The sequence below is a fragment of the Yarrowia lipolytica genome, chromosome 1C, assembly GCF_001761485.1.
Source record: "Yarrowia lipolytica chromosome 1C, complete sequence".
Classification (NCBI taxonomy): domain Eukaryota; kingdom Fungi; phylum Ascomycota; class Dipodascomycetes; order Dipodascales; genus Yarrowia; species Yarrowia lipolytica.
In genome coordinates this window covers 1,862,722-1,890,089 of record NC_090772.1, presented here as the reverse complement: position 1 = coordinate 1,890,089, position 27,368 = coordinate 1,862,722, and the positions used below count along the sequence as shown (strand labels likewise).

Genomic DNA, 27,368 nt, shown 5'->3' with positions numbered 1-27,368 from the left:
TGGATAATTCTGGGGATACTGGGGCCAAAATTGATATTTTTAGGATCCTGGCGGTTCGAAAAATACAATGGTAACGAAATAATTGTGTTTTAGTGCCGTTTAAACGATGCATATGGATTAGGTAATGGGAGGTCGGATACGTGAACCTTAAACGAATTAGGGTTTTATTACCCTCGGCATTTTGGTGAAGTTTTGGATATGTAGATTTGGCTGAAAATTTGGATGGGAAGTGCTGGAAGCTGGCGGTGGTGGTGGATGCAATAATCATCAAATTTGGAGCATTATTGGGGGAGTTTTGGGGGTTGGGTTTTGTTAGCAGTTGTGTCTACTTTAAAGTGAATGGTTGGGATTTTTCACTGGACGAAATTTAAATAATAAAATAATAAAATAAAATAAAAAGAAATAAATGAAATGAACTAATAAAATACATAAAATGAAATGAACAGGAAATTAAATAAATGAACAGAAATAAATAAAATAAAATAAACTAAAATAAACTTAAACTAAACTAAACTAAAATAAAATAAAATAAAATAAAATAAAATAAAATAAAATAAAATAAAATAAAATAAAATAAAATTACTCAAGAAATAAAAAAATAAAAATTAAAAAACTAAAAAAATCTACAACTACAGAAACTCCCTCTCCCTCCTACACACCCAACAATCTCCTTCCAAAATTTGACCCTCATCCTTCTCATAACCTCTGCGGTGAATCTTTTTACATGTGTCATGCACGTCTAAAAAAAATCCCGTCCTACATCTACACACATACACGCACAAACATTTTGCGACCAGAATGAGCGGCTACGAGACTCTACCGCTGAAAATGCCCAAGGGCAACACGCACTATCTGTACATGAAGAAGGACGACAATTCTGCTGCGTCGGAGGACTCGACGATCTTTGTGTGCAATCTGCCTGCGGACTCGACTCTTTCTCACATCAAGGCCTTGTGTCAGAGTCTGGGGGGCAGCATTGTGGAGAGTTTTGAATGGGTGAATGTGAGTCGCAATGTGCGGGCCGAGTCGCTGACACATGGTCTTTCTGGCGGCTGCGGTCGTATTCACATGGTGGATGCGGCTTCTTGCAACCGGGTGTTGAGTCAGGCCAAGAAGAATGCTACATGTGGAGTCAAGTGGGACGCCAAGCTGACGATTGGCGGCAAGCAGCGATACCAGTTGCTATGGAAGTACTGTTTCCCTGCGCCCGACGATTTGCAGGCCGAGGTGGACTATTTCATGGAGGAGTTTGCGGCCCGAGAGGAGGAGGAGAAGAAGGTGGAGAAGACGGGCCGAACGGTGGTGGACGCCGACGGATTCACCACGGTGGTCAAGACGCAGAAAAAGAAGTCGTTGGCCATGCAGGAGGCCGCCAAGCAGCAAGCCGAGGAAATGAAGCTCGCTGAGATCAAGCGACGAGAGAAGCGGGAGAAGAAGGATTTCTACCGGTTCCAGATCCGAGAGTACAAGAAGGAGCAGATGACCGACATGCTGACCAAGTTCAAGGAGGATCAGGAGAAGGTCAAGCAGTACAAGGAGAGTGGGCGGTTCAACCCGTATTAGGGCGCAGTAAGAAGCACTTCAGACTGCGTTGAGAACCGCGTTCAGATAGCATTCAGACAGCCTCTGACAGCATTCAGACAGCCTCAGACAGAATTTCATTTTGACAGCCTCAGACAAGTGAGACGTCTAATCTGACGATTTGCTGCTCACTGAGAGCAGTTGATGGCCACTGCTTGCATGGTGTGGGTGGCTCAACCGCGGTACTACGACCACGGTACCACGAGGATACAAAAGACAACAGACAGTTATAGATAATGGATATTGGTTATGAAGCAGTGTAGATACAAGAGGGGAGTTCGAGGATGGAGACTCAGGACGAGGCAATGATGATCCAATGCGTATAGGAATACGCCGACGATGTTTCAGAGCTTGATCTTTGGTGTGACTCGGATCTGTTTCAAAATAGATCTCTCACCCACGGATTTAATCCGGTGTAACAGTGTGTATGAACACTGTTGCTCGTCTCACAGCGAGCGATAATGCTCCGAAAACAGCGGCTCAGGGTTCAACTGGTTTTTAAAAGCGGCCCGTTTGTGGCTGCCTCGGTGGCGGGTAAAGTGAGCAGGTGTTTGGTAATCTCCATGTCCTCAGAATGCACTTTTGATCAACAGATGGTGGAACTTTTGAGCCAACTGTGGACTGAACAGTGAGCAACAGTGTGGGTCAAATATCGAGAAATCAACACAAACCAGCGTCGGTAGGATATCTCCGACAGCGCAAGCCACAGCGGAACCGTGTGCCTGATTGGAGGCGTCCACAGTTGATCTTCGAATCCTAACTAAGCTATCAGGTTAACTGTCTAGAGATAAGAGATGAACTGGGGACTGTGAGGAGGTAGTCACGTGGGGATTGGGTCAAAGTGACATCAAGAGATCAGGAGAGTGAATTGAAGACCGATTCACATACGCCCCGACTCTTTTGGTCCTGCTGTCTCCCTCCAAAATGCGCAATATCCAGTCCTTAAGGTTCCTTGTAGATTAGATAAGGAAAAGTTTGCGGATATCGTGGTGTTTTCGAGCTGGATCGACAGATACATCGTTGATGTTGGGCTCATTCGAAAGCGGTTGATCTCCTCATCCCAACGGTCCACTCATAACCTCGAAATTGTCTCCACAACCGTCTCATCTCAACACCCCTCATATCCAGTTTAGCTTTCGCTAGTGTCTGGATAAAATCATAAAACTGCCAGACAAAATGCCCACACAAGGGTATATATATCTCTGGCGAGTTGCTGAAGATGACTTTTGGCCATTTCTGAAAAATGAGCAAGTGCAACGACTCGAAATCGCTCGAAAAAACGTTCCCGGACCCTGCAGATGAAAAGCTGGACGTGGAAGTAGGAGAGGTCAACGATATCACCCTGGATGCCGCTACAGACAAACGACTGCTGCGCAAGATTGACATGTATCTGTGCCCAGTCATGATGCTCGTTTACGCGGTCCAATTTATGGACAAGAGCACCAATGCCACCGCTTCGGTTATGGGTCTGAGAACAGACCTGCATATGGAGGGCAACGACTATTCATGGTCGGGAACGGCCTTCTACCTGGGATATCTAGTGTTCGAGTTTCCAGCCGTGTACATGCTCCAACGACTACCTTTCATCCGAACTCTCTCAGCCTTCATCGTTCTCTGGGGTGTAGTATTGTGTCTCCATGCTACCCCCAACTATCCGGGATTCATTGCTCTGCGAACCCTCCTGGGCATGTTGGAGTCGGCTGTTACGCCGGCCTTTGTCATCATCACGTCTCAATGGTACAAGCGCGAGGAGCAGTTTCTTCGGACGTCTTTCTGGGTCGGATCCAACGGCCTCGGGATCATTGTTGGCTGTCTGATGGCTTATGGACTAGCCATCAACCACCATCTTCCAATCCATGGCTGGAAGCTCGTTTTCATCATCACTGGTGTCATCACCATTGCCACGGGGATTCTGATTCTGTTCCACTTCCCTGATGACCCCTCCAAGGCGTGGTTTTTGACCGAAGAAGAAAAGAAGCTAGTGGTCATCCGGGTGCGAACCAACCAGGGCTCGTTTGCGAACAAACAGTTCAAAAGAAACCAGTTCATCGAAGCGTTCAAAGACCCCAGATCCTGGCTCTACTTCTTCTACTCTATTGCCTCCAACATTCCCAATGGCGGAATCACCAGTTTTGGCAGCATTCTCTTTTCGGAAACCCTGGGGTTGGGACCCGTCAGAGGCCTGCTTCTCCAGACCCCCCAGGGAGCGGTGGAAATCGTGGGATGCGTGCTGTTTGGTCTCTTGGCACAATACACCCAATGGCGTCTGTTCTGGTCAATTGTCGCCCAGCTGATTGCCACAGTCGCAATGTGTCTGTTGGCGTTTCTGCCCCACATCCAAGCCGCCGGCCTAGCCGGCCTCTATCTGCTCTCCGTCTACCCTGTTGGCCTGGTCTGTATGCTGTCGTCGGTGGGCTCCAATACAACCGGACACACGAAAAAAGTGACTGTCAACGCCATAATGCTGGTGGGCTATTGCGTCGGCAACATCATTGGTCCCCAGACCTTCCGGGCCGACGATGCTCCGGAATACGTGCCTGCCAAGGTCTCCATGGTGGTGCTGTTTGCGGTTGCCGTGGGTCTAAACACCGTTCTGCTATTTGTGAATCTTGCCGAGAACAAGAAACGAGATAGAGAGGGCCATATCAATCCTTCCCTAGAGGAGCTGGAGGAGATTCAAAACTCCGACATGACCGACCAGGAAAACCGGTACTTTAGATATGTCATTTGAGTGTAGGTGAAGCAACAAGAGATCCTTCAATGTAGAAAATGCGATTCTGTACTACAAAAACATGTGTTTCTGTCACGTCACCACAAACGCCCGTCGTCTTCTGAAAACTCCTCAGTGAACAAATCCCAGGTCCTGCAAGCAGATTCGGAGAGATACCGAGGATAGAACCGACCGTTCTGAAAACCGGGAACCACTTTGCCTTCTGGCTCGTCTCGTGGCTTGTACATGGACGTGAGGATTCCGGTGGCTAGGTCGACCATAGACGCAACATTGGCTCGATGTCGGATTCCAAAAACAAACTGGCTGCAGTTGCGCGACCTGCTGCCCTGATGAATCCGGGCAGGCTCGTGTTTGGGCACCCGCATGGTCCTTTCCGCAGAATAATAGACCTTTCGGGGGCTCTGGAGATCGATAAAGGTAGGCAGAAGACAATCTCGGTGAATGGACCACCAAACAAGTCCATTGTAGGAAGCCACCGGTTGGCTTGGACCAGATGCGATAGCATAGACATGCATTTTTTGGGCGTGGAAATCAGCAATGAGAAACCGGTGGTCTCTTCCTTCATCTGGCAACACGGAAAGTTGGGCTCTGGTCATGAACATGTCTTCAAAAAAGTATCTATCCTCGGGTGTTCCGTACTGGAACGGTTCAAGTGACAGACCCGAGTCGATGTGAGGATTTTCGCGAGGTAGTAGAGCTGCCTCCCCGGATTCATTGCTCACCAGAATGTAGTTTGGTCCTTCTTTCACTGCAGCAATGCCTTGTAGCGAAAAGCTCGTCGGAAGAACCATTCCGATGTCCTTGTAACGAATTGCAAAGTAATTTTCGTCTGAGTGGACCAATTCGGGGGTCGGATGATGCAGAGTAGATATCTCATGGGTCCAGAGATTCAGAGAATAATCGAAACGGTAGTCGAAGGTGGCACAATGATTCTGTTCGCAGACAATAGGGTGGCAGTGCTCGTAGTCATGTTCCACCATGCCGCTGAAGCAGCTGTTGGGCTTTTTGGTCCCTTCCAGCTCGACTGCCACCACCGATTCACATTCGGCTGGTTCGGTCGGGGTAGCAATGTCGTTGATGTCGTCGACTGTGGGCCACTTTTGGAGTCTTGCCACGAACACGAGAACACAGCCGGCCCAGGAATTGAGGTCCGGACCACCGCCCGGCTTGATCCAGGGGTTTCTCAAGCGCAGTTTTGCTTCCCAAATCGGCTCGCTGTCCCGGAAAGCAGCGTACCAGCTGGAATCGACCTGCCTCAGAGCCACGCAGGATTCGACATCCAGCTGTTCAAACACCAGCGACTTGATTTCGGGCGGAAACAAGTCGGTCTCCTTCTGTATTTTCGCTTCCACAACCACTGCTCGTTTCGTTCCTTTGGCCAAGATAACCTGTTTGCCCCAGCCATGTTGCTCGACGAACCACTCCTTCAACCTCTCGTCATTGTATCCCGTTACCAGGTCCAGCAGCCGTCTCTGGAGCTGGCAAGAGTACCCCACTGCAATGTCCTTGTCGAAAAACCGCGAGCGGTCCTCAAAGAGCTCCAGCTCCATCGTGGCGCGGCGCAGATGGCGTTGAAAGCCCCGCATTTCCAGAATTTCGTCGTCGGTGGCAAACGTCTGAGACAGCACCACCTCCAGCTGGCTCTCAAACGCCGCCACCGCGTTGCTCAGATGCCACAAAATCTGAGCCAAAACCCTTTGTGTCTCGCTCTTGAGCGGCTCCAGACCTTCAACTTCCTTGTTGAATTGCCCTGTGAGGATCGCCGCAGCCGCAAGAAAGTCGTGTCGAGACGCTCCACCAGCAGCCAGCGTAGACGACTTGGTCTCCCCCAACTTGGGGCCCAGCTTCCAGGGAAGATTCTGAGCCACGGTGCCGACCTCCTTGGCCATATTATTCATCTTTTCCCAGTCTCCAAAGACCTCGCGCATCCGCCGCAGCTCGGCTTGCGCGGAATCACCACTTGTATTCGTATCTGGGGTATCCATGGTAATGAGAGTGATACCAGAGAGCGAGATAACGTTACAAACAACCACGACATGGCCGAAAAGCTGTACAATCGGGGTGTTTCTGGGCAGAAAAAGTAGTAAAAATCATGAATGCGAACGTCATTTTTTTAATATAATTTTTTCTCCTTTAGTCTGATTTTTTTTCATTCTGGGAATGAAATATTCCACAATTCTCTTTTTAATGGCCTTGTTTTTTTCATACAAATTAACAATTTAAGTAGATCCCAGTTCGAGTCTTGTCAACTTGAATTTGGAAAGAAAATCCGGTTAATTACAAGCAGCTGTACTGGTACTGCACCGGAAAATCATTGAATCAAATAATAAACATAAAAAAAAATAATATCTAAAATTATTTCATTATTTCATGAATATGAAGATTTTTTATTTTACAAAAAAATCAATTTATATTTTATGTGTATCATTAAATTTGTTAGACTTTGAAAGGGATAAATCAATGAATGAAAGATTAAGTAATGGAAATGGTACTTGAAAATAAAATAAAAATATATAAACTAAAATACAATTATTATTCTTATAATATTTGGGTCATTTCATTTTTTTTTACAATACAAATATGAAAATTAATAACTGAAAATTAATGAATATAGATAGACATATATTACTCTGCTAGAAATTATTATCAATAGTGAAACATGAACTTCAACATCACGTCCATTTTAATGGGTGGGCACGTTCTCAAGTAATGTCAACTATTACGTGCTGTGAGGAAAAGAGGAAAGGAGTCGGCTAAGAAAACATGATGGTGTCTTTTGAATACGATTGCAGCCATGTATAACACGGCATTGATTGTGATTACATGATTACTTTGTATGCATCTCAACTCCAGTATCCCTATCCGTGATCCACTCTCGTTCTCATCCTCCGTTCATCCTGGTTAGCGTTCATCCTGGTTAGCGTTCATCCTGGTTAGCGTTCATCCTGGTTAGCATCCATCCTTCGTTCATCCTCGGCCATCGTCGCTTCAAAGCTCATCCTTTTTTTTTTCACATGATATGAGTTCATGTCGATAGGTCTCAGCACTGTCGTCTCTTATCAGCCTCTTGGAACGCGACATTCAGGTCACCCATGATGAATCGAACCACCAAGGTCATGAAGGACATCACTGACGAGAATGGCGCAAGGATGCATTTAAACGACGAGGGGAAAAACATTTGCACCCGCCAGACGGAAGTTGTAGAGAACCCGCAAGTTACCTCTTGGACTGCCAAAAGAAATTGATATTGGCGGTTAGTGGAGACGAAAACACGCAAGTTGGTATACTGATTACCATACAGTACCCACCGACTCCAGTAACGACCATCCCCTTCAACGCACTCCGCGTAAATCATTAATACGACTGCCGCATAGCTCGTCGTGTGCGTGTATTACCACTATTAAATAAGTTAGTAAGGAGAGACTGGAATTTGAATTTTGGGCCAGCGGAGCGCAGAGCACGGGCTGGGCTTTTGGGTGGCGAAACGTGTAGTTTCCGTGTGTCATTTAAGCAGGCTTCCCACGACTGGGGGAGTCATATTGATCGCCAAAGTTACCATATGACTCAGTCGCCTGATTAGATGACAATGCAACAACCCTTACTCTCCGGTTTGGCAGTAACCAGCAAGGATGCCCTCGTGGCCACCTCAAATACATCGTCCACACCTTGTCCCGTCAGGGCCGAGCACTCCAGGTATTTTTTCGCACCTATCTGAGACGCCATGGCCTGGCCCTCAACAGCGGTAATGCATGGTTCCGACTGCCTCAAATCCTTCTTCAACCCAATGAGCAGAATCGGTACTCCTGGACACCGCTCATTGACCTCCTTGATCCACTTGACGGCCACGTTATCCAGCGAATCCGGCACATTGACCGCGAAACCTATAAGGATCACATTGGCGTCTGCGTACGCCAGAGGACGTAGTCTCTCGTACTCCTCCTGTCCGGCTGTGTCCCATAATGCCAATGCCACCGATTTGCCATCCACTCGGCAGTCTGCCACGTAATTGTCGAAGACGGTTGGGGTATATTTCTGAGTTAGCGGGAAAAAAAGTGAGTTGAACAGCTACAAGCGCAGGCTGACTGACTCCGACGGCTCGCTGCAAGTCTGGAGAGCATCTCAGCTCAACAACAGCGTCTACAATGTAGAGGTTGCTGCTGAGGTGCTGGATGTGCATATTGAAAGTGGTTCATCAGTTGGCGGGGAACCGCGGGTTAACAGAGTCACCGTAACCTGCAGACATGATCTAAGGCCATCGTCGGATCACCATCATTCAGCCGTGCCTCAGACGCGCGCCATTGCGAGGCATCTGGGTTCAGGTATCGGCAAGAGTCCAGAACCGGGATATCGAGGTGTCCGTTTCGAGAGGGCATTCACCAGTTGGTTCAAGTCTGTCTCACCTCTCAACCGAAACCTGAGCCCATACGTCCACTGGAAGGCCCAAGCAGTGCCACGGGGTAACCGACGTAACCGGCGGACCCAGTGCCACGTGGTAATTGCGGACCCTGGTAACGGCACTCAGCCCCCACCGTCGAGCAATCGTTGCAAAGCAAAACCGTGCCATTGTAGACATCAATGTCGCTGTCGCGTGGTTCGTCTGTGTTGAACTGCCAATTTCTGTTGGAACACCAACCTCTGTCGGAACCTCATCTCTGCCAGAACTCTAGCAATGTCTCTCTTCTGGGTTTGAACGCCAATCGTCCTTGTTCTGTCTCGGCTCCACCGCCACCACCGCAGGCATACTCACACTCGGAAACGACCCCATGGTGAACACGCACAAAAGGGACGTTTTTCCACACGCGCCATCGCCAACAATGACGAGTTTTCTGTGTTAGATGGATGTGAAATGGAAGGAATAATAGGGAGGTGACATGGAAAATGATACAGAATGTGACAACACCACAAATGGGCACTGAATGTGACACGAGAGGGGACACCACAACACCACATGTGGACACGTGATTGACCCGGTGACGACGCAATACCCGGTCGCCCGTGTCACACAATCCCTTGTCACATGACCATCGCTCCCCTATCCTCTCCTATCCCACTCTTCCACTCCACTCTACTCACCTCTTCAAGGGCTGAGCCATGTTGATGTTAAGTTCCAGGCGGGCGTGTTCCTACATATCTCCAATTGTGCCGGGAGATGAAAGTTTAAAAGGGAGACTGGGCCGGGTTGGAGGAGCGGTTTGTGGTGGAGATTGCGATTGAAAATGTCGTGTGGACCGCGGGGGAGTGGTTTGTGTTTTTCCGAGTGTCTTCTTCCATCAAGATATCGCTCCAGTGCTCTTGCCCGTCGAAAGATGCTTTGTAATCATAATAGAACTAAAATTAGCACAGCCGTGTGTGGTGGGACGTGAGATGGGCGAGGTTGGGGGAGAACGGCTGGTTTTTGGGAGAACGGCTGGTTTTTGGGAGAACGGCTGGTTTTTGAGCATTCTTGAGGATTTTTTTGGAGTTTTGTTTTTGGTTCGAAGTTTTCCGTTTTTATTTGCTATTTTTGGCGATGCACGGTATTAGCTTTTTTTAGAAAGAAAAAATAATAAATACATAATAAAATAGAATTTTTAATTTTTAAACATTTTTAATAATTTTTTAAATATTTTTAAATTTCATTCTTTTTGAAATAAATAATTTAAACCGTATCAGTAAATGAGCGGAATTTGGCGGAACAAGCATCGTGGATAGAAAGAGCCCGAGAGGCTTTGAGATCCATATTGTCAGATTGTTACCAAGGTCAACAAGATTAATTGGACTTTGTTGAGATTAAAAGTCCGCTGGGGGTTAGAATCCGTTGTTCCGAAAACTCTGGAGTTATTATGAAGATGTAAATATGTACCCCATGCCGTGTTTACTAACTAGTGTTTGATAATATATATACCATGTCATACGAATATCTTCTGTTTGCTGGGATTGGACTCTATCGATTGTCTGGTAATAGTTGACATTTTATTTGAGGTTGACCTCGATGCTAAGAAACAAACTAACATAGTTACGAGTATGTACTGTACATACGAACAGTACAGACAGCACAATACTGGCAAGATCGATGGTGGGCCGGATGTGTTGGTTTGCCTGGAGTTCTCGTTCAAATGATTCTTCCTATATGTTTTTTTGAAGCGAATTGGTCAATTTTTTTCAAATTTTTTTTCAAATTTTTTTTTTCAGCTCTGGTATTCAGATCAGGGTGAAAAATCAAAGCACAAGTTTCAAGTTGGAGAAATGAAACAAAATAAATAAATAAAAACAAAAAAAAAAAAACACCAAAAAAATCTCAGGAAGGAAACAAAAAACCTCGCCGAAAGAAAACGGGTTTATAATCAACTGCGATGCCGCTCCTCCTCTTATTCCTCCTCTTCTATCGAGATGACCATCGAATGCTTCTAATCGTACGAGTATACTGCACAATACCTGTACAACCTTTCCAAGTTGCGAAGTAGCTGGTGGAACTCCTGATACTTCAGTCTTTTTGGACCTGAAATCACTCCTGACACCGCTGAAATCACTCCCTGACACCCGCTGAAAGTCACCTCCTGACACCCGAAAGTCACCTCCTGACACCCGAAAGTCACTCCTGACACCAGTCGCTCTAGAACACTGCCTCGGATCTCGGTCTAGAACAGGCCAATTGCCACACCAATTGCTGCAATTGCGCATCAGAAGCATAGACCACGGACAAGGAACCCATAGCGTTTGACTCGAGGTTTGAGTCTCTTACTCAGGGCTTCTTTCTGTTGTTGCTCCGAACTTCAGAGTTAGCAAACTAGTTGATCGGCAGGAAGCGTTGGATCTGTGAAACAGAGGCAGTTGGAGTGAGACAAGTCGAGCTGAGGAGACACGGTTTGCGCCGATCCGAGGCTGATGTTCGTCGTCTCCATACTGGCCCTGGACCCTGGACCGAAAACTGGACCCTGAAAAAAAAAGAAGCGAGCAACAAAGGTGAAGAAGAAGAGAAGTGAACGTCAGAAGTAGTAAAGATGTAATAGTGCACACACTGTCCTGTACTTGCAAACAGCTCTCCAACCTTCCCTCAAACTATTCGCCAGCCACTGGCGAGCTCCCGAACAAGATCATCTAGATAATGCCCAGTGGCAATCGCAGTATCGTATTGGAAAGTCACGTGGGGTCACGTGACCGTGAATTACCGTGAATTACCGTGAATTACCGTGAATTACCATATTACTGATTACTAACATACACTACACTGTACGTGCTAGTTGTCATACACTCGTGCCGCTTTCTCACTCGAATCCAACAAGATGTGATTCTGACCTTTCCATCCATATTACCACAATCTCCCTGCAGATACGACCCCAGTCACGTGGCCCATCACGTGGTTCGTTTGATCCATCCTCAACTCCATGGGTTCTCTCTAAAAGTACGATATCGGCACTCCAGCAGTTGCAGCGCACTAGCAATAAATCATCAATTTCTATAACCCTGGCTGTAGAAATTCTAGTTCAATATTGATAGCTCAATTCGATCAGGTCACTGAAGTCGCCTATTTGTCCTCGAAACCAAGGTTGTCGCCGGCCTTATCAAGCCAGTCGAGGCCAATGGCTCGCTGGGTACCGGTCTGTTCCCAAATCTTGTCGAGTTTGGCGAGATCGTCTGAGTCGAGGTCGACCTTCTGGGCGTTGGCCTTCACCCGCTCAACAGACCTGGTCTTGGGGATGACAGATCGGCCCTGGGAAATGTGCCAGTTGATGAGCACCGATCCGGTGGTGGCGTTGTGTTTCTTGGCAATCTCGGCGACCACGGGGTTCTCGTGCAGTTTGATCTTTCCATTGGAGGATCCAAGGGGCGAGTAGGCGGTGACCAGAATGCCGTGCTTCTTGTTAAACTCAATCTCCTTCTTCTGGGGCAGGTAGGGGTGGTTCTCGAACTGGTTGACGGCGGGCACGGTCTTGACTCGCTTGAGCAGCTCCTTGAGGTACTTTTCACTCACGTTGGAGACTCCAATGGACTTGGTTCGGCCCGCAGCCTGCTCCTTTTCCAGCTCCTCGTAGATGGAGATCCAGTCATTGTTGTCGGTGTAGTGGGCCGAACCGTCAGCGTTCTTGGGCACGTAGGCGTGTCTGTCGTTGGGGTCCGGGTGGAGCGCGGCAGGCCAGTGGACCAGCAGAAGATCCACGTAGTCCAGACCCAGGTCCTTGAGGGAGTAGTCCAGCGACTCCTTGACCCGGCCGTGGAAGGTGGGCCAGACCTTGGTGGTCACAAACAGCTCCTCCCGCTTGATGAGCCCGTCGGCAATGGCTCGCTTGATGCCCTTGCCGATCGCCTCTTCGGATTTGTAGATGTAGGCGGTGTCAATGTGTTTGTAGCCGTCCTTGATGGCGGCGTAGGTCACCTCTTCCACGTTGGCGTCCGACGCGGTTCCCAGACCCAGAGCCGGAATTGATCGGCCGTCGTTCAGCTTGAATGTTTCTGTGATAATTGGCATGGTGTGCGTGGGTACAAGTGCAGTGTAGATGGTCAGTGCAGTCAGCGGAGTCGGGTGCCTATATATATATATATATATATGTATGTTGCTGGATAAATAAAGTTTCACACTAGTGAGATGCCGCTTGGGGGTGTGGGTGGCGATTTTGGGGAGTCTCAAAACGGGGTAATCGGCCACCTGTTGACCAGATATTTGAAACGACGACTGAGGCATCCCCCAGAAACGGATTCCCGATCCCCCCTTCCCGATTGCTCTCAAACTGCCCGTTCTAGCGCCTCCAAGGCCGCTTTTTCCCCCGAAATTTCACAACTCTAATCGCTATCGAGCACGCAATATTCTGCACCGTCCTGCGTCATCGGCAGATTGTGCAATCGGCGTTGGTATTGCGATGGGTGATTAGATCGGCTTTGTGGAGGGATTAGACATGGAGGATGGAGGAATTGGACACGGAGGATGGAGGAATTGGACACGGAGGATGGAGGGACAGCGGGACTGGCAGACTGGGAAAAGCGCAGTCTAGGTCTGTTGGTGGGGTAATGTGGGACTGTGGAGGGCGTGAAGTGAGCTGATACTACTGTAGCGATTCGTTCGCCATTTAATTCACTAATTGGTTCAATTCCGCTCAACTTCTTCACCGCTCATCGCTCTTCTAGCCGGTCAAGAGCAGATTATCAATCCGCTGGCGAATCGGCTTACGGAAGACGCCACTATCCGATACGAGAATCCGGTCACGCGATGCGGAGACGGAAGTGTGCAACTGTGGATTTGGACAGATTATCAAACATTCACAAACGAGAGACATCCACAAACGAGAGAAATGTCGTCAACACTACGACTTTTTGGTTTTCCAACTGACCAAGGACCGACATGAACAACGTGAAGGGATGAAGGACAGGCGCCTGAACCTCCAGTTTCACCCACAAGTTCCATGAGTCTAGCCAAAGTAAATACATCCAGAAACGCTTCGTGATAGCTCCCAAATACGACCAGAAACGCTTCGTGACAGCTCCCAAATACGACCAAAAACAAGTCCCAGACTGCTCCCATGCTCCGAATGACCTTTCCGTCGAAGGAGTCTGCGTGATTCTCGACACTTTGGGCTACAATGTTCTCGCCAACTCTTTGGGTGACTCGTTCTACCTGTATGAACTGATTTTGTTTTCGGGCGCGTCTTGTGTTCAGACAGTAACGACGACTCCTCGAGAGTTTGCCGCCCGTGCCATCAACGAGACTGATCAGCGTGGTCGTCTGGACACATGAGTTCCGTCGTACCTGAACGTGGTGACTGTATTGTTCTAGAAGCAGTCTGTTTGCTGCTCAGAGCCAGGATCCCATCCAGTTCACGCGTTCTGCCAACTCGTCAGAGGTGCATCTGGCAGCTTTCGAGGCTCTGTTGCCCATTGGCGTGCCCAACAGTCGTGCTGTCCATCAAGTGGTTAGTCGTATGATCGCGATGAGTTTGGTGTCCTTCTTACGAGGGCTGTCCGAAGAGCTCCACTCATGAGAGCACTGGCCATGCCTACTGGGGGAATTGGCGACTCTCAGTTGCGATTGTCAACTTGATGACAGCAGATTCTAGATGGACCTGGAATATGGACCTAGACGGAGGTTCTGCTTGCAGAGAGGTGGAGAAAGATTTGCTACAACACACAACTACAACTGCAACAGATCAGGGCCGAATTCACAAGTCTCTAGTGTGTCTTTCTGCCCTACCAACTGTCGTGGATTGTGGTCTGCCGTACCATGGTGATTGACATGGACACGGGCATTGATTCAACCGGCTCCCGGGAGATTGATTCAAGCGGCTTCCGGAATATTCTCTTCTAGTTTGCAATTGATACAAGTACAGTACAATATTGTGCAGTACTTCAACGGTTCAGTCAGCACTTGTGGGTTCACTACTGGCCAGGGGACAGACTGGACAGTCAGTCTATCGGAGTCGTTGTCCTACTGTAGTACATAACCAAATAGGGACTCAGAATAGAATAAAAGGATGATATATAACTGTCCCAACCCATTCATGTCCCCAAACTCCATTAACCAATCAAAATCCCCTATATCTCCTTTCTAAGCCGCCGCCGCTAACATTGCATGGTGGAGAGATCAAAGTTCAAGGTCGCATTTTTTTTGTTTGTTATATTGTTATGCACAGAACCAGGAGATTGGATGGAGAAAGGTCCAAAGTGGGATTGGAACATTAAGAGATCTCCAGAATCGTCCTGGAGAAATAAAATCCCCAATCGCTCTTCAATTGACCATTCTAGAGACACTCTCTTATCGCCACCAGATGCGTCCTGCAGCTAAACGCACAACCTTGGAGGTGATATTTCATTACAAATTTCGATCCAAAAAAATCCTTCCCATCTTCACCACCATGCCTCCGCGACACAAGAAAAAAAGCAACGCTGCGGCCACGCCGTCGACCGCCGAGGAGTTCTTCTTCCAGGGTGGCCAGGACGAAGAGAGAGGCGAACGATGGCTAAGTGGCAACGACTTGTCCAAGGGACTGCGATTCTACGCCTCTGCGCTTGAAAACTACAATCAGTGCGTGCAACGGAGTGCGGCCACGTCGTCGGACAGGTTCGACGCCTCCTACAACATAGTGCGGCTCAAGTTCGACGTGTGGTACGAGGTCTACGAATCGGGCGACTATCTGCTCAGCGGCCACATGACCCAGGCCGGCGGTCACACGGTGGGACTGGATTCGTTGCTGGCCAACATTTTCGTGTCTGGCACAAAGGAGGGCGCCCACGAGGAGGTGCTGGCCGGGTACAAGGGGCTTGTGGCTCAGCTTCCGTCGGACAACCGAACCTGGGACGTTTTGCATGGCTACGGACTGGTGCTCACGACGCACATTGAGGAGTACGGCGGCGGCGATCGTGACGTGGAGGAGGCGCTGGGCGTGTTTGAATCCGTTTATAGGGCACAATTGGATGAATATAACGAGTTCAAGCGACTCTTGGAGGAGTTTGAGAACGGGGGAGCAGCAGGAGACGATCCAGAGAGTCAGACACCGAAAGCGACCGCCTCCACAGACCCACAGAACGTACCCAAGTACGCCAATGCCGAAGAGTCGGTCAATTTGGCCGATTTGGTTGAAACACTCACCTGTGTCGTCAAATTGGCGTCCTTGACGACACGCAACAGCGGTATTCGCGATGATGTTGACCACCACGCCCAAAAGGCAACTTCCAATATTCTGCAGACATTTCAGGAGATGGTGCAGGTTATTACCAAGGAAGGGTTCTCTGCCGACATTGCGAAAACCACAGACGGGCTCCAATCGACGCTCATGGATGCTGCCCAGACCATTGGAATGTGGATAGCCAGTCGTCTGCAACCGACCGAGCTGGAGGCGTTTTGGAAGGGCGAAAACACCGCCGCCATGCAGCAGATTGATCCTCTTTTGCCCGAGTTTCTTTCCCACGCATCCGGAGCCCAATGGACCAATGCTGGCGTTCAGAGTATTCTCGATGTGATTGAGGAGGGCCAGTACGATGACATTGAACAGTGGGCTCTGTTGGGGGCTGCCAACCGGCTGCTCCAGCAACAAGTCAAGTCCGTCACGCCCTCTACTCAGTCTCCCGTCGGTCTGGACGTTTTGACGTCATATTCCAAGCTTCCCAAGTTCCAGCTGGGTCTCGAAATCGGCCAAATGTACATTTCGTTGGCCGATATCGACGTTATGAGAGCCCGACTGTCGACCGAATCGGCCCACAAGTTTGGTTCCACGCTGCTCAAAAATGCTTCCACATACTACACTTCTGCCGAAAACACTCTGAGCATGGGCACGATTGGAATCAAAACTGCCGGTGGGGTCGTGAGAAAGCAGAGAAGACTGAAAAGTGAGGCTACTGTCAAGAAGCTAATGCTGGAGGGCAGCGAAGCGAGCGTCGCCAAAGCAAAGAGGGTGCCTGGGTGGGAGATTATTCTGGATCAATAGAATGAGTGAGTGACTGTGCAGATGAGCTCGTGCAGTGATGCCTATCGTCTACTCGCTCTCACCATGATTGTCGATCACCAAGTTGGTCACCTGGACTTTCCGCAGCTGAATACGATACCTCTCAAGCGGAAGTGAATGGTCATTTCGGGAAGTCCACTACGCTCGCTCTTCTCACTCGCTCCTACAGCATGACTACAGCCTGATTGGAGAATATGAATCTAGTCATGTAAAGATATACATGCGATTGAGAAATACGCGATTGAGAAATACCCATTTGAATGTACAACAAACTGTGTATTCTCCAAGTAAATCCTCAACTAATCTTTGATGATTTACGACAAACACCATGGCCATGCGCAAAGCTCTAGCCAGAATCTGAGTCACTCTTCCGAACCAAGAACCCAGGAGTCATTCAACAATACGGTCGACTCCGTTTCAGACTGATTCATTGGTGCTACCCAGTCACTGATGGTGATTATTATTCTCGGATATTCCACCCGAAACAAATTACCCCTTTGTTGATGGTATTTTCGGACTTTTGACGCGACTGAAATCGGTTTACCAATGTCTCACCGGGTACCGTAAGAGTGAACTGTACAGTGCGTGTTCAAGCTCAGTAGCACGCACGGTAGTCTCATAGGTCGAGGGTACGAGGTGGTTATTTTGACTGAGCTGTAGATGTGGGGAATCAAGAGCCAGATCACACATTCTACAGATGGGTGTGAGGTCTGGTGTCTACTATGAGTATGTACTGTGGTTGTCTAGTCGTCTTCTTGTCTACTTGTTGTGTGTCTTGTAGTTGTCTTGTAGTTGTCTTGTAGTCATCTACTGTAGTCGCCGTCCAGTGACCACCAACTACACATCTACCACTACTCTCATCCACTCCTTGTCTCATATAAACGCGCTAAAGACCGCCCCCTGTACAACCACGTACCTTAGCGAAGCTGTACCGAAGACCTCCTTTGTGCCCCTGAACGGACACTTCACGATGAGTTTAACCAAGCCACAGTTGTCGAGGGATGTGCGAGAGCGTAGGTACAGTTCGGTGCGAGTAGGGACAGTTCGGTGCGAGTAGGTACAGTTCGAGTACTGTAGGTACAGTGCGAGAACCACAATGGAGTGTACCATCTGGCATTTCCTAGATCGAGCTACAAGAGAGGTTCAAGACCGCTGTTAAACATTGGAAATGAGCCCAATTTGTCTAGTCTGACAGTGCATGACAATGTTATTGTAAAGATAGCGCGATTGCACTTTCACCGGCACACTGAGTGATATTGTACAGTTCGGACGGAAGCGAAGACCACGTTTCTGGCATGAAGACAATGGTTTAAACAAAGAGACGGCGGTTTGAACAAGGTGTCCGTCAGCACACGTATCCAGACTCGCCCAACACTCAACACTCGCTCAAAGTCACTCAGCACAGCCCGTTATCTTTAGCCGAGGCTTGGCGTCTTGGCAACGTTCGCTTCGCGGTTTTGGTTTAGCGGCTTTTAAGCGACCAGCGGATAATTATAGCATGGTCGTGGCCCCCCGGGTGGTTGTCGTGGCAACGAAAACGTGGCCCCAACGGCCTCTTTGATACGATTGATAAGGTGTCTGGATTGCGGGATTTGGCATGATCTTGCGTGTCAGACAGTATTTGGGGGGGGGGGGGGGGGGACAAAAATCGCTACCCGATTTTCCAGGAATATTTTCAATAATATGTGCAGAACCGCTGCATTTGGACCTTGGTTCTGATACCACTTGATCGTCTATCGCATCTTTATTGGACGAATCATCGTCGTAAACCCCTTCCAACATGTCTCAATTGTGTGGGGACGGTTCGAACGCCTCTCACCGCCCAATTCAACCCTACAGCCGCTTTTTTCGTCTACTTTTAGTCAAACTTCTCCAACATGGACCCCATAGCTAAATCGATTCAAGTCTATTCAGATTATGAACGGCAAAAGCGAGGTTGGGGTGCGGTTTGGTGGAGAATGCGGAAGCAAACCAACGGAGGGTTCAGTCTTGACTTTCAGCCTCTCTTGACTTTGAGTCTTGTAGCAAGTTGGTTATAACCGCTAACAAGCCTTCCACAAGGTCGATTTGACTTGATTCCTTGCTGCGGTCACCACCTAGTTCTGTTTCACATGTACCCGAAAGGTACCCATGGCGATCTGTCGATCGGGTGGGGGTTTTATTGCTTTCACGTCATGTTACTTTAGATGGGGTATTGTGCCATGGTAGTGAATTGAGGGGGTTGTACGGGCAAGTTTCATGGACAGTGAGCTATTGCGACCAGTGAAATGACGATGGCAATGAGTTCAGTCATGGAGTCACTTTCCGCGGATGTTTTGATGGAGTTTTTGGTGACGAACCACAAGTACAGGCACAATTAGTTACACACGAATGACTCCAGCGGGATCACGTATTGTACAAGTACTCTCAATTCAGATACTGTCAATATCTTCAACTGTCTGCGCGAGCAGCTCAGTCACAGACTGCACCGCACATAGCGCAAGGCTGAGACATAGTACAGACGAGGTGCTCGACATGTAGGCAGGGAGTCAGCAGTTGATGAGAGTCTAGTATAGAAGGTCTTGACGGCGTTTGCGGACTATGAATCTGGAGACGTCTGACATGGTCTGTTCTATCTGGCAGTTGTTCCGTCTGGCAGTTGTTGCGTCTTCTTTCTGATGGGTGTGTGCGGTATGGCTGAAGGGCCCCAGAGCAGAAGACAATCTCACATGTACCGCCGCATCACGGCTTGTGCGACTTTTCTATACGGTCGACTGCATCCCAGATGACAGATCTTTGAGACCTGCGTCTGGGTCGTAGCTTGGCATTGCGAGTGAGTGGAGGCGTGGGCCAGTTTTATGGCTGAACGGGTTCTATAACGGGAGTTGATGAGAGATCAGGAGGGCAGTTCGGCACCTGTTCTGTCAGTCGGCATCTGTTCGGTTAGTCGGCACCTGTTCGGTCAGTCGGCGCCAGTTTTGTCAGTCGATGCCCGTTTGGTCATTCAGCACCTGTTTTGTCAGTTGGCACCTGTTTGTCAGTTGGTGCCAGTCGGTAGAGCGTAGCTAGACATTCCAGAGCTCTCTCCACAGATCACTGATGGACAATACGATGAACAAAACAGTCAATCCGATAGTACGGTCAATCCGATAGTACGGTCAATCCGATCTTCATTCCGAGCTAAGGGTAGCTACATGAATAGTCCAGGGTATACAAAGTCAACCACAAAAACTCCAGAGAAAAAAACCAGAGAACTCACACCATGTGACCACCCCCATTTTATTTATTTATTTATTTATTTATTTATTCTGATAGCCCTTTCCCCCTGAGGCATTTGAGCCTGGAAAACAATTGTACATTGTACAATAGCTCTCAACTTAGCTTATGTGAAAAAAACACCAGGCTTCCTTTCCAGGAAGTGATATGAAAGCAAGACAGCAGAAGTGGACATGACGAGGTTGAAAATGATGAGATATTACTCGAATCGTCCTCAAAATAGAAACACGGACACCACCGACACCGTCTCTCTGAACCTGAACCCCTCCACCGCCAACGAGCTGACTACGTCCGACTCTCTATTGGACGATCAACTGCGTTTTTGGTGCATCTGCCTTGCATCGCATTGCCTCATCCATGTTCGAGTTCCGTGGAGGTGGTATATTTTTTCGTCCATTTTTTTCTCGTCCATCTCATTACTATTTTTTTCTCGTCCATTTTTTCGTTCTCATGATTTTCCCTCTTGTTTCCTTTCTATTTTTTCTCTATTTTTTCTCTATTTTCTCTATTTTTCTTCTATTTTTCTCTATTTTTCTGCTTTTTTATTTTCCTCCACTTTATCGTTTCTTTGTTTGATTCTTCTGTACGTAGCCAAAAAAACACTCAAATGGCCTCCAGCTACGGCCAGAGATGGCCCAATGAGTCGTGCAAATTTTATCCGAGAGCGAAAACAAGACCTGGAATCAAAAAGAAGCTTTTCAGAGGTATTTTGACAACTTTTTCCCGAACAACTTTTTCTTCAACAACTTTTATTATGACAACTTTTTTTTTATTAATGACAACGTTTTTTTCTTTTCTTTTTTTGTTAAAAAAGTTCCAACTTTGTCGACACATGATAAGCGACTGTGAGAGAGGAAAAGGAGGCTATCCTACAAATATATGGGTGGATTTGGAAAGGAAAAAGGGTAAAAACACATCTTCCGTACTTTGAAAATTGCACGTTTCACAAATGTGATTTTGTCTCTAGTTTTCCAGCATTTTCCCAGCATTTTCCACATTTTCCCGCTTCCCCAAACGCTGACCCTGGCAGACTCATATCTCGACCGATTGACACAGTGCAGGCATCGCAATCACAGGTTCCGAAGCGAAACGCAAAGAGGAAAATACTTTTGGGCCGGCTAAAAGAGCCTTAAAACCGTGTCTGTGGATCCAGGGGCCCAAGGCGAGCGTTCCGGGCGTTGCGGCGGCCAAAAAAATAAAAGAAAGAAAGAAAAAGCGCCAGCCGTGGACACAGTGTGCCCTTTTTGGGTCTGAATTCTAAGACAAATACGCAATAATTTAAAAATTATTCACAATAAAACAAAGGAAAACGGTAGACTAATATGATGAAGGAGCGACAAGAAAAGGAGAGTATTTAGATGAGGTGTGAAAAACATATATTTATGAGTAGCATTTGTCGCCACAAGAGTCCGCACGTTTAGTATTTTCCGTCTTTTTTGTATTTCCATCTTTTTTGTATTTTCATCTTTTTTGTATTTTCATCTTTTTGTCCGTCTTTTTTATTTTATTCCGCCTTTTTTTCCAAATTTCCAAATTTCCGATGCTACTTCCGCAGTCGTCATGTGTGCAACCCTAACGGGCCGGCGTGCCTGGATGACGCATAGTCATGCACTCTCATGCAGGCAAGCAGGTGGAGGCGCAAAAGAAATCCAAAGCAAGGCGCACTGCAGCAACAGTGGCATACACAGCTGATATGCACCATGTGCATCCCAGGCGTCGGCGCAAACCCCGAGGCCAATATATAGCCATTTAGTCTCGCACGGGCTTATTCGCTAGTATTAGTCAAGTGAGTACCGATACTAGGATGTTTGGACAGGCGGTTGAAACAGAGCGGTTCTGAAACAGCGGGTAGAACCTGGATCAGGTGATGAGATGATCAGATGATCAGATGATGGATTCTCAACAGGTGATGTGGGCGATTAGGGCGGCGTCGGCAACTAGCGATTATGGATTCAAACTGTGCTGGGGGTGTCCAGAGTTGTTTCCAGGGTTATGTGTCCAGGGCGGATATTGGGCTGAATGCCTAGACTCCAAAATACACAGCCTTGATAACTTGGCGTTATGACGTGGACCGTTGAGGAATGTGTCAGTGTGGGGGTAAGCGGAATACGAGTTGTGAATACGAGTTGTGGAAGACGAGTTGTGGAGATGAGTTCGGAAGTCGAGTTGTGGAAACGAGCTCGGAAGTCGAGTTCGGAAGACCATCTCCGTCGACCAGTTCGGAAGACCATCTCCGACCATCTCCGTTGACCACCTCCGTGGACCACCTCGGCCGACCATCTCTGAACTCAGGTCCCTACCACTTCGATCTCGCGCGCTAAACACACTGCCCGGTGCTACCCTCCGATAGACCTATTCCTGGCCTGTTGTGAGCCCACCGGTGGTTCAACACTATGTTGGAAAAAGCAAACAGCGGGATTTTTGTGCTCCAAAGCTGGGGCCTGCGCATCGGGTAGGGTTCTGTCCGCGTCTCGGCGTGTCATATCTGTCCACTGGTTCATCCCCACAGCCCCTACCGACGCCGCAGCTCCTTGTTTTTGTTCGAGAAAGCGATTATGTTATTTTGGTTGACCCGGCTCATTTGTAAGCCCGAACCTTGCGCAGTGTGCCCCCACAAGATACACAAAGTTGGAGGAGGAAGGTTTATTGTGCGCGGTTAAGAGGAGAGGAGCCGAGCCGGATGCAGGTGTGATCTGGAGGTGGTGCTCAGGCGGTTGGGCTCTGGTTTCGCGGTCGACTCCGTTCTGCGGTGCATGTGGGGCCGTCCTGGACTCGGCGGTATTATCGCTACCCCATTCCCCGGAATTAACTCGGCTATTTTTAGCTCCCCAGAGTTCAACTTGCAAGGCACACCACAGACACATGACAAGGTTACGCAAAGTGCAACTCTAAGCCTCAGTTAATTGAAGTCATTTCACTCACTCACTCTCGCAAGGTTGGCCTCCTAGCAACTTGTTTATGAGGAGGTGAGCGCGAACACAAACAGACATCTTCACTGAACCACCTGTTTTTTTCTTCTTGTCGACGAACGCAACTGACACAGACACAGACACAGACACAGACACAGACACCGTCGACACACAAACACAAACACAAACACAAACACAGACACAGACACAGACACAGATCAACAACACGTCATTGTGCGACACAGACGCAAGACAACTACACAAGCAGTTACACGGAACACCGATTGCAGCGTAACGACACGGACGATTTCGCGACGACTTATCGACGATTACCGCGACAATTACCGCGACTGCACACAGCTTAATTACCGCCACAGTCTTCTCTCCACGCACCATGACTCTCGCACAATCGGCTCAGCCGGCCGGATTCAAAGAAGTCTCGTTCGAACAAGAAGTGTCGCTGGCCTTCGACAAGGTCTCATTCGACAAAGAAGTCTCGTTCGACCCCACATCCATCGCATTCGACACAAACGACACCACCACAGCAATAACCAACACAAAACCCATGGATATGCCGCCGCCCACTAAAGCCCTCGCATCTCTCAACCTCAACCTGGACGACAACGCCCTGGAGTCGCAACTCGGCCAGAGTCCCCCCATCGACGCCGCAGACTACATCCTCCCACAGTACTCGACCGCGCTCTTCCTACAGGCCCGGGTGCCGGTCAAGTTCGAGTTCACCTCGCCGTTCACGTCATCGTCCCAGCGGGCGTGGGTCGTGTGCCTCGTGACTCTCAACTCTACCTGTCTGGAGCTCAAGCCTCTGGACGAGCCCTTCATGATTGCCAAGCCCACCCTTAAGAAGGAGCAGCAGCGACTCGTGATCGCCAACAATGAGATTCCCCGACCTCGAACCAAGTCCATCTCCCTCAAGCCCTCCATTTCCAACCTCAAGCAGGTTCTCAAGCAGGACAACGGTAGCAACAGCTCGCAGCAGATTGTCGAGATCCCCCAGACCCCACTCGCATTCACTCTCCAGTACGCCGTGTGCGGCCACGCTGCCGACTACACCAAGCGAGCCAACTGCCTGCGAGTGCGTGCTGAGTCCATGCAGTTCCTCATCCACTTTGGATCGCCCCATGACTGCATCGAGTGGGCCAACGCTATCCAGAGCGGAATCGATCTGGCTCTCCCTCTGGAACACCGGGAGCTGCCCAAGGTGCGGTCTCTACCGCGTCGGCGTCGAGATCGAAGTACCGCCGGCAACGTTTCGCAGCGGCAGCGGGCCTACTCCACTGTGGCTCCTGTGCCTAGCCCTTCGAACCAGGAGACCCGATCGCGGTCTAAGAGCACGTCTTCCATTGCGGCATTCAGACTGCTAGCCAACTTGCGGCGTCCTCGAGGCAACAGCACCTCTGAGGGCGCTGACCGACGAGGCAGCGCCGATCGCGGAAGCAGCGACAGAGCCGGTGGAGATCGAGCTAGCGCCGATCGATCTAGCACTGAGCGGGTGCCGGCCAACCGAGGCAACGCCTTTGTGCCCGCGACCCCTCCTCTGGACTCTCCTCTCTCTCCTCCTTCTCCTGCATACTCGCATTCCAACGCATCCACGCACTCGCACATGTCTGACGACATGAGTGTGCACTCTACGGACTCTTTCTCGTCGGACATGGACTCTGCCACCTCTTCGGCCACCACCATGAGCCGGTCTTCCCACGAGCAGACCTGCAAGGAACGATGGGACCCCGAGGTGGAGCAGATGAGCGAGCAGGCCGAGCTCAAGTATGCGACTCGGTGCCTGAAGCGGTTCCAGCGGTACTCGTCTTGGGTCAACAAGATCACCATCTGCGAGAACAAGCCCTACTTGGTGCGACAGAACTTTGTGCAGCTGGTTGCCAACGAGTGTTTGGTGACTGAGAGCTAAGGACACTATTCTTTTTTTCTTCGTTTGGGGACATTTGGTATTATTTGGGATGGAGGTTGGATATGGAATGGATGGGACATGGTGGACTTGATTATTTATTGCATGGGTGCACTGCTGTTTGTACCACACAGTACTACATACCTGGGTGTGCCCGGATTTAGATTTCGCATGAAGCATTGATTGATTTTCTTAGCATAATAGATTTTGGACTGGATGTGTGTAGATAGATGGATTACTGGTGATGATCAAGAGTCTGGAGATGACTCTTCCTGGGCTCTTCTCTGGTTGTCGTTGCAATGGTATCACGTTAGGGTACAGAAAATACTGCAGTAGGACTGTACCCACAATATGTATGTACAGTAGAGTATGTACTTGTATGTGCAGTGTCCCCTCTGCGTAGCCGTAGCCGTAGCCGTATTCTCTCTGCCACACCCGTATTGGTGTGGTCAGATGGCAAGGGTGGTCATAAGTATCCGGTTGAGGCGTCTGGTAGGTTTGGTTCTGATTTGGGTCTCATGTACAAGTACTAGCCGTCCAATACGGTTAGCTACCCGCTGTTTCAGGTCATATCATAACACACGCTTCAGGGGTGTTTCACTTGTCACACGATCAGCAGTGGGGGTTGCAGGTAGTGGAGGTGAGGAGGTTGGAGTGAGGATATTTTGGGTGCCATCATGATGAAAGAAGGGCGTGCCAACAGTCTACGAGTACGGTATTTTATGGTCGTTCAAAACGTCATGCTTTTCCGAGGTGACTAAGGATGTTGGCGCCTATACTAACGTTCGACGCCCACAGCTATTGCCGGGTCTATTGCCGGGTCTATTGCCGGGCTATTGTCGCATCTATTCCGGGGTCCATCTCCGGGGTCGCTCCGTCACGTCTACGATGTACGTATGGTGTGAGTGGAAGATGCGAGCGGTTTTTATCTTTGGTTTTTTCGTTTGGTGTTTTTTCGTTTGGTGGTTTTTGTTTGGTTCTTTGTTTTTTGGATTGACACCTCCCCACGTTTCACCGATGCATCGTGTGGGGAAATCTAGGTTTAGCGTGTCAGGCGACAGGTGGGGTAATACGAGAGGGGGGAGGTTCGGGGGCGGTTGATCGGGTATGTTTTTGAGGATATTCGGTTGGTTTTCTTGTGTCGTCTTGTTTTCGGGGGATGGTTGTCGTTTGGTCTTGTTTTTGTATTAGTCATAAGTGGATTAGTCATGGTATGTGATCCCAGCGCTGTAAGTGGTGTGTAGATCCGACATTCTGTCTATGCATCAGGACATGCACCAGCAAGAATGAGTGTTGTGTGAATATGTGAGAATATGCGCGAATACTTGTATCGGTGAGTACGTACCGGCTATAGATATCTGCTGTTCCTTTGGTGCACTGGCGGAGGTTCGTAGGTGCAAGTCCAACCTCTTTAGATAGTCGAGATGCTAGAGAGATGAATCGAGATGCTCCTTAAATGAATCGAGGTGGAATTCTTCAGACGAATCTAGGGATTCTTCAGACAAATCGAGATGGAATTCTTCAAATTCACAGTTCAGATGGCGATATTTTGAGTCTAGGGCGAATCCATTGACAATTGTCTATACCATCTGCAAGATTGACCATCTGCAGGTGTCGACCATCTGCAGGTTGACCACTGCAGGTTGATCATCTGCAGGTTGACGTCTGCAGGTTGACCTCCAGGTTGACATCTGCGGGTTGATCATGTGGGTATGAACTTCTGCGGGTATGAACACTTGCGGGTTCTCATATTGGCCACTCTTCCCTACAGTCCTGTCCGCCCACTACTTTTAGTTCATCCGCCCACCTATCCTCAGTTCAATTCTTGTGGCCGCTTTTTCCGCTTCATTCTTGTTCCCATCCCCGCCAGACCCTGTCTCGGCACAGACAAACAAAAATCAAAAAAATATATACAAAAATAAAGACCCAGATTAGCGTTCCCTGGGGTCACGTGATTTAGGCTTTTATTGTTTTCGGGAGGAGGTGATTCGGGTGCAGGTGGACATGTGGCAATATCGTCAGACAGACGGTGGGTCTAGACCGATGTTGGATTGAGCGCGTTTTTCGGTGGCAATCGGAAACATCTCGCTCCACCCGCTGTTTCCATCGGCGAGTTTGACCGCAAGCAGTCCGCTTACTTCTCTCCCTACCCTGTTCTTGGCCGGTCTTGGCTTGGAATTCCTTGAGGCGACAACTAGCTTTGGCCGATTTGAAGCGCAATTTGTTAGCCTTTAGTTGACAAGAATGGCATGAAAACGAGAAGCATAAAAACGATAAAAAGCGACATCGAAACAAAAAAAAAAAAAAAAAAAAAAAAAAAAAAAAAAAAAGACGAACCTGACAAACTGACAAACTGACAAAACTGAAAACAAAGACAAAAATGGGACCCGCTCGTCAAATGGCCGATAGGGTCATGTCCTTGGGGAGCATGTTGACTATCCTCATCTTACAAGCATGATTGATGCACCGAATCGTCTGATTGTATGTCTGATTGAAACGCCTGACAAAAACGCCTGATAAAAACGCCTGATAAAAACGCCTGATAAAAACGCCTGATAAAAACG

At 48.7% G+C, this 27,368-nt stretch overlaps 16 protein-coding genes across 16 annotated transcripts; 8 read left to right on the top strand and 8 right to left on the bottom strand.

The window, feature by feature from the left end:
* Positions 1 to 798: 798 nt before the first annotated feature.
* On the top strand, positions 799 to 1,563 carry YALI1_C18892g (uncharacterized protein; the record flags this gene model as incomplete). The annotated part of the gene is made up of 1 exon (XM_501800.3): positions 799 to 1,563. The coding sequence occupies one exon, from the start codon at positions 799 to 801 to the stop codon at positions 1,561 to 1,563; it is 765 nt and encodes a 254-aa protein (XP_501800.3).
* Positions 1,564 to 2,042: 479 nt separating this feature from the next.
* On the top strand, positions 2,043 to 2,307 carry YALI1_C18878g (uncharacterized protein; the record flags this gene model as incomplete). The annotated part of the gene is made up of 2 exons (XM_068282368.1): positions 2,043 to 2,177; positions 2,221 to 2,307. The coding sequence occupies 2 exons, from the start codon at positions 2,043 to 2,045 to the stop codon at positions 2,305 to 2,307; spliced, it is 222 nt and encodes a 73-aa protein (XP_068138469.1).
* Positions 2,308 to 2,824: 517 nt separating this feature from the next.
* On the top strand, positions 2,825 to 4,312 carry YALI1_C18872g (uncharacterized protein; the record flags this gene model as incomplete). The annotated part of the gene is made up of 1 exon (XM_501799.3): positions 2,825 to 4,312. The coding sequence occupies one exon, from the start codon at positions 2,825 to 2,827 to the stop codon at positions 4,310 to 4,312; it is 1,488 nt and encodes a 495-aa protein (XP_501799.3).
* A 77-nt stretch (positions 4,313 to 4,389) lies between these two features.
* YALI1_C18837g (uncharacterized protein) lies at positions 4,390 to 6,297 on the bottom strand (the record flags this gene model as incomplete). Its single annotated transcript, XM_501798.3, has 1 exon — positions 4,390 to 6,297. The coding sequence occupies one exon, from the start codon at positions 6,295 to 6,297 to the stop codon at positions 4,390 to 4,392; it is 1,908 nt and encodes a 635-aa protein (XP_501798.3).
* Positions 6,298 to 7,888: 1,591 nt separating this feature from the next.
* Positions 7,889 to 9,405, bottom strand: YALI1_C18806g (uncharacterized protein; the record flags this gene model as incomplete). The annotated part of the gene is made up of 3 exons (XM_501797.4): positions 7,889 to 8,344; positions 9,060 to 9,138; positions 9,386 to 9,405. 3 exons carry the CDS (start codon positions 9,403 to 9,405, stop codon positions 7,889 to 7,891), a joined length of 555 nt encoding a protein of 184 aa, XP_501797.3.
* A 1,105-nt stretch (positions 9,406 to 10,510) lies between these two features.
* YALI1_C18791g (uncharacterized protein) lies at positions 10,511 to 10,981 on the bottom strand (the record flags this gene model as incomplete). The annotated part of the gene is made up of 1 exon (XM_068282367.1): positions 10,511 to 10,981. The coding sequence occupies one exon, from the start codon at positions 10,979 to 10,981 to the stop codon at positions 10,511 to 10,513; it is 471 nt and encodes a 156-aa protein (XP_068138468.1).
* Positions 10,982 to 11,029: 48 nt separating this feature from the next.
* On the bottom strand, positions 11,030 to 11,389 carry YALI1_C18787g (uncharacterized protein; the record flags this gene model as incomplete). Its single annotated transcript, XM_068282366.1, has 2 exons — positions 11,030 to 11,339; positions 11,382 to 11,389. The coding sequence occupies 2 exons, from the start codon at positions 11,387 to 11,389 to the stop codon at positions 11,030 to 11,032; spliced, it is 318 nt and encodes a 105-aa protein (XP_068138467.1).
* Positions 11,390 to 11,816: 427 nt separating this feature from the next.
* YALI1_C18771g (uncharacterized protein) lies at positions 11,817 to 12,971 on the bottom strand (the record flags this gene model as incomplete). Its single annotated transcript, XM_501796.3, has 1 exon — positions 11,817 to 12,971. One exon carries the CDS (start codon positions 12,969 to 12,971, stop codon positions 11,817 to 11,819), a length of 1,155 nt encoding a protein of 384 aa, XP_501796.2.
* A 218-nt stretch (positions 12,972 to 13,189) lies between these two features.
* Positions 13,190 to 14,512, top strand: YALI1_C18757g (uncharacterized protein; the record flags this gene model as incomplete). The annotated part of the gene is made up of 5 exons (XM_068282365.1): positions 13,190 to 13,318; positions 13,412 to 13,634; positions 13,795 to 13,963; positions 14,058 to 14,215; positions 14,304 to 14,512. 5 exons carry the CDS (start codon positions 13,190 to 13,192, stop codon positions 14,510 to 14,512), a joined length of 888 nt encoding a protein of 295 aa, XP_068138466.1.
* Positions 14,513 to 15,045: 533 nt separating this feature from the next.
* Positions 15,046 to 16,701, top strand: YALI1_C18750g (uncharacterized protein; the record flags this gene model as incomplete). The annotated part of the gene is made up of 1 exon (XM_501793.3): positions 15,046 to 16,701. The coding sequence occupies one exon, from the start codon at positions 15,046 to 15,048 to the stop codon at positions 16,699 to 16,701; it is 1,656 nt and encodes a 551-aa protein (XP_501793.3).
* An 86-nt stretch (positions 16,702 to 16,787) lies between these two features.
* YALI1_C18730g (uncharacterized protein) lies at positions 16,788 to 17,055 on the bottom strand (the record flags this gene model as incomplete). Its single annotated transcript, XM_068282364.1, has 2 exons — positions 16,788 to 16,893; positions 16,940 to 17,055. The coding sequence occupies 2 exons, from the start codon at positions 17,053 to 17,055 to the stop codon at positions 16,788 to 16,790; spliced, it is 222 nt and encodes a 73-aa protein (XP_068138465.1).
* A 26-nt stretch (positions 17,056 to 17,081) lies between these two features.
* Positions 17,082 to 17,409, bottom strand: YALI1_C18726g (uncharacterized protein; the record flags this gene model as incomplete). Its single annotated transcript, XM_068282363.1, has 2 exons — positions 17,082 to 17,248; positions 17,295 to 17,409. The coding sequence occupies 2 exons, from the start codon at positions 17,407 to 17,409 to the stop codon at positions 17,082 to 17,084; spliced, it is 282 nt and encodes a 93-aa protein (XP_068138464.1).
* A 1,187-nt stretch (positions 17,410 to 18,596) lies between these two features.
* YALI1_C18713g (uncharacterized protein) lies at positions 18,597 to 18,905 on the top strand (the record flags this gene model as incomplete). Its single annotated transcript, XM_068282362.1, has 2 exons — positions 18,597 to 18,735; positions 18,781 to 18,905. 2 exons carry the CDS (start codon positions 18,597 to 18,599, stop codon positions 18,903 to 18,905), a joined length of 264 nt encoding a protein of 87 aa, XP_068138463.1.
* A 1,242-nt stretch (positions 18,906 to 20,147) lies between these two features.
* On the top strand, positions 20,148 to 20,687 carry YALI1_C18699g (uncharacterized protein; the record flags this gene model as incomplete). The annotated part of the gene is made up of 1 exon (XM_068282361.1): positions 20,148 to 20,687. The coding sequence occupies one exon, from the start codon at positions 20,148 to 20,150 to the stop codon at positions 20,685 to 20,687; it is 540 nt and encodes a 179-aa protein (XP_068138462.1).
* Positions 20,688 to 22,310: 1,623 nt separating this feature from the next.
* Positions 22,311 to 22,838, bottom strand: YALI1_C18672g (uncharacterized protein; the record flags this gene model as incomplete). Its single annotated transcript, XM_068282360.1, has 2 exons — positions 22,311 to 22,504; positions 22,547 to 22,838. The coding sequence occupies 2 exons, from the start codon at positions 22,836 to 22,838 to the stop codon at positions 22,311 to 22,313; spliced, it is 486 nt and encodes a 161-aa protein (XP_068138461.1).
* Positions 22,839 to 23,277: 439 nt separating this feature from the next.
* YALI1_C18668g (uncharacterized protein) lies at positions 23,278 to 24,807 on the top strand (the record flags this gene model as incomplete). The annotated part of the gene is made up of 1 exon (XM_501792.3): positions 23,278 to 24,807. One exon carries the CDS (start codon positions 23,278 to 23,280, stop codon positions 24,805 to 24,807), a length of 1,530 nt encoding a protein of 509 aa, XP_501792.2.
* Positions 24,808 to 27,368: the final 2,561 nt, after the last annotated feature.